The sequence below is a fragment of the Ruditapes philippinarum genome, unplaced genomic scaffold (genome assembly GCF_026571515.1).
Source record: "Ruditapes philippinarum isolate M1 unplaced genomic scaffold, ASM2657151v2 ctg154_1_1_1_1, whole genome shotgun sequence".
Lineage (NCBI taxonomy): Eukaryota > Metazoa > Mollusca > Bivalvia > Venerida > Veneridae > Ruditapes > Ruditapes philippinarum.
The window spans coordinates 484151-494324 of record NW_026861602.1 but is presented as its reverse complement, the minus strand read 5'-3'; the positions used below and the strand labels follow the sequence as shown (position 1 = coordinate 494324).

Genomic DNA, 10174 nt, shown 5'->3' with positions numbered 1-10174 from the left:
CAAAGGAAGGAAAATTGAAGCGGAACTCGGACATCTATTTGTATTTAAACACGAAATAAACACGTCTCTCTGATGTCAAAGTTAGAAAAGAGTTTTACTCAATTGAAAAGTGCGTTATACCAAGTTAAACCCTCAAAATAGATAGTAATGATATCGAGCCCATTGCACTGCATGGCAATCAAATCCACCGCCGTCTGCTTTGTAATCATTTTTGTCAATTATTTTATAAAACGCCAATAACAATTTCCAAAATATGGTTGCTTTGTCTAAGTGTCATCCATACGATGTGATACAGGCGGTGTATTTAGGAATCGTTTTGCACACATTTGTACCTGTTTTAACCAAAATTCGGCAATAGTGGAGATACATGTATAAAGCTTTAACGGCAAACCATTCAAATTTAAAGGTAAAGGTTACATTGTCAGTAAAAGCTGCAAGAAGTACCTTTACTTTATACCTGAAAACAATGATCTGAGTCCGCGATTCGTCTGTTGCAGATACTGTTAAAAACAAAAGCAACGGTGATTACATTCAAACAGTAAAAATGTTTTCGAACTAAAGGCAGGATTCAAACTTTTTGATTATATCAAAATAAAACATTTACCTTTAACTTGTTACGTCCTATCAACTTTAAATTGTATTTTCGTCATATAGCTATTTCGTTTCAGACGAATATATGACAATAGTAAAACACTTATTGAATATAAGTATTTAAAGCTCAATACGTAATTGAAATGAATCTACATATGTAGACAAGTTTAAATGAACTGTTGAGTTATCATGGAAAATATTTACTCGTTTATCATTCATTTGTTTGAATTAGTATTTATTTATAGGGTAGGATAGAAAAGTGTTTTGCTTGCGTCGGGCGGGAATGTATTTACCACAGGTTGTGCCTGTGTATATAATTTTGTCATGTTATGCTTGAAGTTTAGTGTCGTCTTAATCTAATTTAATCAAATCAAGTAGGCTTCAAATAGTGATTTAAACAGACACGCTTATAATATAAAAGATGTAAGTTTATTTTCCAAATACTTAACATCGATACGCTGGCATGACATCTTACTAAGCATGCTCAATGTGTATATATTTATAAGCTATTGCTAACAGCTGATAGTATTACAAGTAAAATTAAAGTAAATCTTTGAACACATCAAGATTGTGAATAAATATCTGACATTTTCTTATTTTAATACAACTTTCATTTCTTTATGAAATTGACTTTTTCCTTGTATACGTTTACAATCAAGGAAGCATGCAGAAAATAGTTTAACGTCATGAGGTTAAGTGCAATTCATTAAAGGTAATAGGGTTAGCACCACAAGCGCTACAAACAATCTGTATATGTAATCACAGGCACATATCATATCACAATTTCTTCAAGAACTATCAGATCAATTAAAAGCAATAAATACGACTGTACAATAAACGATGTCTTTATCTTCCTAATATATTTCTTGGATTTCTCTGAGGTGATTTGATACCTGAAGTTGAAACAATCACATATGGCTTTACACCTAACACTTAAACGTTTTTCAACTTCCTACGAATTTCTGAAACGGTATCAATATTTCTGATAAGATCGGCTGCTTTCTCTGCAATCATGATTGTTGGGGCGTTTGTGTTACCGGAAGTTACTTTTGGCATCACAGAGGCGTCTGCTACTCGTAAACCTTGGATACCTTTTACCCTTTAAAACAAAAGATTATAAGAAAGTGAATAACTGTTGGGTCTAGAAATAAAATACATTCAGATATAAAAGAGCTAATTGTTAATACTTTATCTTAAAAGCTCTAGAAATGCTAACACATTTTAATGAATTAAAGTTCAATCAAATTTACGGGTACATTAATTATTTCACAGGAATATACAATACCTGAGTTTATTATCAACAACTGTTGTCGGGTCTTTAGTTCTACCCATTTTACAGGTAGATGTTGGGTGGTACACGGTTGTTCCAAAATGCCTGATGATACATTCAAAGTAAGCGTCAGAAAGAAACCCGTGATGTGCACACTTTGGATATGCCCTGTTTTTGTCTTCAATATTCACTCCAATACTCCTCATTGCTTTTGTTTTAAGAAGACGAATAGTTTCTTTTATTCCTATTAAAGATAAATATTTGCAAAATATAATAATTTCAATGTTGATATTGATAATACAACTTGGTTATATTTTCGAATGTGAAATAAAATTTAAAATAGTTTGATATAACTATTTCAGTGGCCCTTAGTAGTTACAGCTTAAAGGGTTGAATTATAAAGGCTATAATATATTACTGATCCAGGTATTCAATCACTTTTTCAATTGTGAAAATTTTTTATCAATTGCAATAATTTACTTGTATAATTTCTAGGTTTTAATACTAAACTGAAGATCCTGCTTGTTCACCAACCTTTAATAAGCATTTTAATGTCGTTTGGATGCTGGAGGTAGTTTGGAATGATTTCCGGGACACTAAATGGGTCGCTTTTATTAAGTTTAATTTCACCACGACTTCTTGGATGTAAATCAGTAACAACGACAGAAAATCCTTGCTTCCCATCAATGTTTTCTTTTAAACTATCGAGGTACTCCCAAGTCTATAAAAGTAATTATTGCAGTATTCAAGGTGCCGTGTCTTCAAACAAAAAAAAAGGAAACTTAACTATGATCCATGGTTATCAAACCATATACAAAGATAGCAAGCATAAACCATACAGCCATTATGATTCATACAATTATTACACAATTCAACATTTTTACATTTTCATTTCAAGTAAAGAAGTCATGTTACACAAAAAGAACTCATTTAAACTAATATTAAATTTCAGTATATCATTTGTTTTTAATGCATGTTTTATTTGTTTGGCCTGCTTGTGTTTTATTCAGTTGTTTGAGCACATTATCTTTGCATGTTACATCCTACGTGAGAAACACACGCTTAACATTACACTTGTTTAACTCCCTGTTTAAACACATTGGTTATCATCTTGCCTTACTTTCGTTTGAGAATTTTTATACATTGCAAATGAGTCTTATTGGAGATATAAAAATCACCTCATCATTGAAGGTCAGAAACTGTTTTACTTCATCGTCACTATTTTCTACCAACAGAGGTATGAAGTGTAACTGTACGTCCGGTTGACCAGGTCTGATTTTCCTTGTTTCTTCATCAAGTTGAAAGAACGCCAAATCTGTAAGAAGACCGGTGTTCCTCATCCAACCTTGATAAAATATATTCTGATGTTAAAGCATGACAAATTATATGCAAAGAAATATTATTTTATTTTATGCTTTTGAGTGGATTACTGACTTATCCGTGAAAATTTCATTTGATAATTTCAAAGTGAAAATCATTAAAATATATTTTCACATTTTTCAAGAAGAGACTTTCCCCACTTCATTTTTATTTTTGCTTACAATCCCGAAATTATCAGGGCTTTTTAGAGCAAATAAAATCTGAAATTGATAAATATCTTAAACGTAAGGAAAAAATAAACCTTACTTCAATTTATTCAATTTACCAATCACCAAATATCGACTCTAGTTTTCCATTTCATTTTGACAGTCTGACAAATTACACTTCCTTCCCCATGTAAAACTACTCTTGATGACATTTGGGCATTTTGTGGGTTTCCTACGAGCAATAACTGTATAACAATATGTAAAAGCAATGACAGACACAATCCCAAAAGATAAGTGAACAACACAGCATTCGTAAGACAGGCTTTCAAAAAATGTTTCCATATTCCTAGTAAGACAGGCTTTCAAAAAAATGTTTCCATATTCCTAGTAAGACAGGCTTTCAAAAAAAATGTTTCCATATTCCTAATAAGACAGGCTTTCAAAAAATGTTTATATATTCCTAGTAAGAAAGGCTTTCGAAAAAATGTTTCCATATTCCTAGTAAGAAAGGCTGTCCATATTCCTAGTAAGAATGGCTTTCAAAAACAATGTTTCCATATTCCTAGTAAGAAAGGCTTTCAAAAAATGTTTCCATATTCCTAGTAAGACCGGCTTTTAAAAAAATGTTTCCATATTCCTAGTAAGAAAGGCTTTCAAAAAAATGTTTCCATATTCCTAGTAAGAAAGGCTTTCAAAAAATGTTTCCATATTCCTAGTAAGAACGGCTTTTAAAAAATGTTTCCATATTCCTAGTAAGAAAGGCTTTCAAAAAAATGTTTCCATATTCCTAGTAAGAAAGGCTTTCAAAAAATGTTTTCATATTCCTAGTAAGACAGGCTTTCAAAAAAATGTTTCCATATTCCTAGTAAGACAGGCTTTCAAAAAAAAATGTTTCAATATTCCTAGAAAGACAGGCTTTCAAAAAATGTTTCCATATTCCTAGTAAAAAAGGCTTTCAAAATAATGTTCCATATTCCTAGTAAGAAAGGCTTTCAAAAAAAATGTTTTCCGAATTCCTAGTCGCTTCATATTTTTTGTTTAAATAAATATCATCATCATCTAACGTTGATATTTGAACTAATGTTTTGCTGTATACGTCATACATTTATGAAAGGTTCGTCTGAAGTTGAGGTAACCAGAAGGGAAAACAAATTTTGATAATCAAGTTAATATTGTTTAAATTTCATTTAAGCATGAATTTAAAAAAAATGTTTGTTTGTTGTGTAACATGTTATTTTACTTCATTTCGTGAAATTCAAAAACGGTAATTTTTCAAAGGTCACTCGATGAAATAAAATTTCATCTTTCACAATCGAAATAAATAACCTTTGTAAAAACTGCAAGTTTTGCACAAAAAACATCTCTTGATAAATTTCTCATTGAGAGGACGAATTATTTTTCAAATCACATTGACAATGTCACATTAATTGAATCAAACTTTTTGACACACATTGCAGAACTTAAAAATATCAGAGCATGCGTTACCTTTTCCATTCCATAGGTACTCTAGAATACTAGACAGCAGAGAAATCTTTGAATTTGAAAAGAGATCAGTTGTGTTTGTAGTACACGATAAGCCAACATACAGGTGGTCTTGTAAGTTTTGTCCGACTGGTAAGTCAGCAATAACATTGATCTAAAATTAAAAGGAGACACAGGCAAACTTTTCGTGTCTTCGTTTTAAATTGTTCATTCATTTTTCTGTAAATGTCCTCTAAATGAATTACAGGAACAAAACTTGACCTGATAAAATATAAAATGCTGGTTTCCTAACTTGACCCACGTGGGTCAGGTTAGAGCGTTTAGATTTCACAATAGTTGTCACAGTGAACTCTGAATACGTTAAAGAACATGTCAACTGAGAGACTTAGACTTGTTTCACCACAATGTCTGTTATTATAACTTCCATGGTTTGTTCAAGTCACATGACTTGTTTTAAAACTACTCGGTGATTCTGTCGCCGTCTAAATTTCGTTCCACATATACTGATATATTTAACACACACTACTTCCGTTTTGGTCAATCTTATTTAAATCGTATCCTAACTGACGATCCTAATTTTGCTAGGTAGTGTAGAGGATTTAATGGAAAGTGAAGAAATCTTTTTTCTCAATATCAGACGAATTTCTGTTTTCAGTTACTTTTTATTAAATGTTTTGTAATTCATACTGACAAATGAGTGAAAATGTAGGTTGTGTTTATTTATTTCACTACATAAATATGAATTAGGAAGAAGATTGTTCAGTTGGGACAGAACCTGAATACACTTACCCCGATATCTTCTAAATGCGTTTTCGGACCAATACCAGACAGCATGAGAATCTGTGGGGACATTACAGTACCGGCTGACAAAATAACTTCTTTCCTTGCCTTCACTGTCAATGTCTCGTTATTTTTTGTCACAGACACACCAGTTGCTCTCTTGTTTTCTATAAGAACCTGGGATCATAATGTTATCATAATGAAAATCAGTTTGACCTGCATATTTAAATAAATATATGACACTGACACTGTCATAAACAAGGCAAACTTAGTTCTTAAGTCAATCTTATTAAAAACAAATTAATTCTAACTGACGCTCCCCTTGCTTGGTAGTGTCGAGTAAAGGAGCGAAAACAATGATCTGATATTAATGTGATTAGTTCTTAAGCATTTTCTTGCTATGAAAGAAATATAAAGAAGAACTAGTTAAACATTTTTTTCTAGCAAAAAATAAAAAGTAAATATAACCTTTTGAACATGTGAATGTAATGATATATGTAGATTGTTTCTATACATGACTGGCCAGATAAAACTTCTTGATGTACTCGCACGAAGTCCGTTCGCTGTAACCGTTCCTTGTATGTGACATATACCTAAAATTGTACCAGTGCGTTTTGTAAAATAATGTATTCACTTCTACTTTAAATACATTAAAATTATAGACAATAGCAAAACAAGTAAAGACGAATGATTAAGAAATATGTCGTTTGTCAGTTAAAATAACCGTTTACAGAAAACACTTTATTATTTTAATATCTCTCAGTATTTTCCTTGTTCCGATGGTGAATTTTAGAAGCAATTCGACACACTTTTCGTGATAAGCTTTTTGTGATGTCAAGTTATGTGCAAAAGGGATATATGTATTTTACATTTCAATAACAAATCTTATATCAAATGATATTTTCCCATTACATGCATTAAGCAAAAATGTCATTCATCACAGGGATTCCAATCTGGAAAAAATGGTGATCCCTCGGAAACATTAATAACAACAAAATTACATGAATATATCAGACTCGGTTTGATTGAGTCTGTATATGAGGGATAATGAAAAAGTGCAATTCAACAATCATTTCAGGAGTACACGCCTATTAAACGTATACATTTAATGAATAGAGGTATCCCTTTAGGCAACAGAACAGAAGCTGATTTACATTTCATGTACTATTGGTAGAAGTTAACTGTCATTTCAGAGATAGTTTTTACAAAATAACTTATCATACAAAGAATAAAGTGTTTGGTGTTAATATTTATATACATGTACGTTTTTAATTTCAGGCTTTTGATAAAGAATTTGATTGCATTTTTCTTTATCGGCACAATAAGATCAGAAACCTTTCAACAACATATAGATCTCAACTTAATTTCAGATACCCCAGTCAGTACTTACCAATCATGTCAGCACCGTTGCAATCTTTTGTCATATATCCTATCTCTGTTCCAGCCTCAGATATTGTGTCAGATAATGACGTAATGTTGTTGTAAGTTATTGGCAACATACCTCCCGTATTATGATATTCTATAATAATTATAATTAAAAAAAGTATCATGTATTTATAAAACAAAAACGGCCAAAATATTATAATGACAGTTCGTAAATGATTGTGTAACATTTAAACATTCAAACAAACATGAAATGCATGACGATCATTTACACATCTTCTACTTGTTTAACACCCTTAGAGTTAATCAGAACTTATAAACAAAATATCGGCATTTAGACAAAATAGTATTACATTATTTATATCGATTCCCCTTTCTATATAAATCAATTATATCTTGTTCAAAATAATAGTGGTCCTTACTAGTTTTAGGCACATTTAGTACTTTTACTGTAATCTTATGCTATGATTGTAAAACTTACTTGAATCTTTAAGATCATCAATCAGAATATCTTCTGATTTAAGAAAGTATGGTAGAACATCTTCATACGCCCAGCCTTCACATCCCTCGGACGCCCACTCATCAAAATCATGCCGGCTTCCGCGTACATAAACCATCGCGTTCAAATTGCTGGAACCGCCTAAACATTTCCCTCTTGGCCAAAATGGTTTCTGCAAATAGGCGTTACTCACATTCAATATATATTGTAGTACCATTTATGATTATGATTTTGTTTTCAGACATCATTTATAACAGCAATAACTTTATGGTTGTGTATTTCAAAAATTTACTTAGTGTTTGAGCCTTGATTATTTTTAATGAAATTTATGTTGTGACCACATGTTTGTTTGTTTGTATGTATGTATGATATTTTGAATAAATATAATCCGACTTTACTGTAGTAGAACAATATTGGCAAGCTTCGAACTTAATACACACTCAATTATACTTTATGTTTTTCTCGAGCAATAGTTTTTACATGACAATGACTAAGTATCTATGTCGCGATTATCTGTTTGATCTTACATAGAGTAAAATCCAAACTCTGGACTTTAAAGACTTTATTTGTTGTTTCTGTTGGTAAATTACAAGACATAGCCCAAAGGTTTGTTTGTAATACAAATTGATTACCTCTTCTTTATGACCCAAAAATCTGTTATCTTGTTTAACTGCATATAAGTCCCAGTCATGTTTTGAATGTTGAAGCATTACATATAAAAATGGGGTAGACAACATTATATCACCCATATCGTCTCCGCCAGATTCTAGAAGAAGAACCGAGTTTTCTGGCTCTTCCGATAACCTTGAAGCGAGGACGGAACCGGCTGATCCTGCCCCAACTGTAATATTGAAATAGTCATAAGGTCAGAGTTAGATTAGTTATGTGCAAATGTGTCACTTAAATAATAGTAATATTATTTTGCTTTCATGAACCTGTAGTAGTTAGTGTCACTTTATTTAACAATGTCCTATAATTCTATAATTGAAAGTTGTAAGTAGAAACCTGAACTGAAATAATGCTTTTAGTAGTATGGTAAATCTTCAGTCGTTTTATAATCCAATCATTGTGTCAGTAAGTTTTGTAAAATATCATTTTGAAAGGATCTGTTTATGATGGGAGCTGTACATCACAGAAAAAAATAATAGAGCTATCACTAAAAATTTGGAAACAAAGTGATCCCTCGGAAGCATTGATCACAATAAAATTACAAGAGAATTGCAGACTCGGTTTGATTGAGTCTGTACATGAGGAGCGGTACTGAATTCTCAACACTTAATAGTGCTGGCATGAATGATCCCGAAGGACCAGAAAAAATATAACAACACTGAAGTGAAGTACAGGGCAACTTTTACAGTTGCCAAACAACACTTGACACCTGCTGTTGTGAAGTATAAAAATCTGGAAACAAAGTGATCCTTCGGAAGCATTAATCACAACAAAAATACAAGAGAATTGTAGACTCAGTTTGATTGAGTCTGTACATGAGGAGAGGTACTCAATTCTCAACACTCAATAGTGCTGGCATGAATGATCCCGAAGGACCAGAAAAATATAACAACACTGAATTACTAAAGGTGATTCATGCATCATATGTCGGGCAATATTTAGCTGTTTAGTACTGTTTCCAAAGTTCTACTAATTCACGAACTTACCGACAATATAGTCATATTCTTCAAGAAGTTTGTCTACAACTTTCGTTCCTTTCCTCCATGATATTATATAGGTAGATAAAACAGCAATTAAACCAACAAGAAATATACCAATGTTCCTCACCATCCTTTGATTCGTTCTAAAAATAATCGTACAATTCACTTAAAGTAAAAATACGCATCAGTTGATCAAAACATACATTTTTATTCTATTCTAATAGACTAAATATCGGCAGCTTGTTAGTATTGCGCAGCCTTTCTTAAACCTCCAAGATTTAAATTGAGGAGGACTTAGTTAACAAGCAGTTTATAAAGGCCAACATACATGTACTACATGTATATAACCATTACAAAAAACAAAATGGCGGTCAAATTTAAACTGATTTAAAATTTATTAAAACCGGTTTTGGAACAACGAACATCGTTCAACAGTTTTAAAAAGAAATGTTTACCTTTAACTGGAAATATCCAGATTCAACTTTAAACTTTTCTACATCAAATAAAATGATTGTATTCTGACTTATCAGCTGTGACCTCGCTGTTCAAAATAAATACATGTAGCCTATGAGTTACAGTATTTAGTGCGGAACGAACAACTTTAATATGTAGAGCTGCAAATATTGTTCGGTTTAAACTAAAATAAAAGTGTTGATCAGTTTTTACATTTTTGATATTTTTATATCTTGTATTAGTTTTTTATAAATTTAAGTGTTCGGTTGTTGGGTGGGACCATGCGTGGGTTGGACCGAGCGGGGAGTAGAGGTGGGGATATAATCGCATGTTTATATAATCGCTTTGAATTGATTTATTAATATAAATATTGTAATCGCAATGAAACACTTGTCGTAAAATGGCTTTAGTTTAATGGATAAGTAGCTACTAGGGTCATTTAACAGTATCAATATTATAACAAACAATTTACATGCACAACAGTTTTAATCTTTAATGTTTATAGCCGTTCCATCTTCAATTTTTTTCTTTTTTTTTCCTC

The 10174-nt window shown here is 31.7% G+C and overlaps 1 protein-coding gene across 1 annotated transcript; it reads right to left on the bottom strand.

Annotated features, from left to right (window-relative positions):
• Positions 1-998: 998 nt before the first annotated feature.
• Positions 999-9769, bottom strand: LOC132716292 (glucose dehydrogenase [FAD, quinone]-like). The gene is made up of 12 exons (XM_060699535.1): positions 9636-9769; positions 9187-9323; positions 8164-8372; positions 7514-7703; positions 7040-7168; positions 6118-6242; positions 5659-5826; positions 4873-5023; positions 3040-3206; positions 2396-2582; positions 1877-2105; positions 999-1690 (listed from the first exon to the last, which is right to left on the bottom strand). The coding sequence occupies exons 2-12, from the start codon at positions 9308-9310 to the stop codon at positions 1525-1527; spliced, it is 1845 nt and encodes a 614-aa protein (XP_060555518.1). The 5' UTR covers positions 9311-9323; positions 9636-9769; the 3' UTR covers positions 999-1524.
• Positions 9770-10174: the final 405 nt, after the last annotated feature.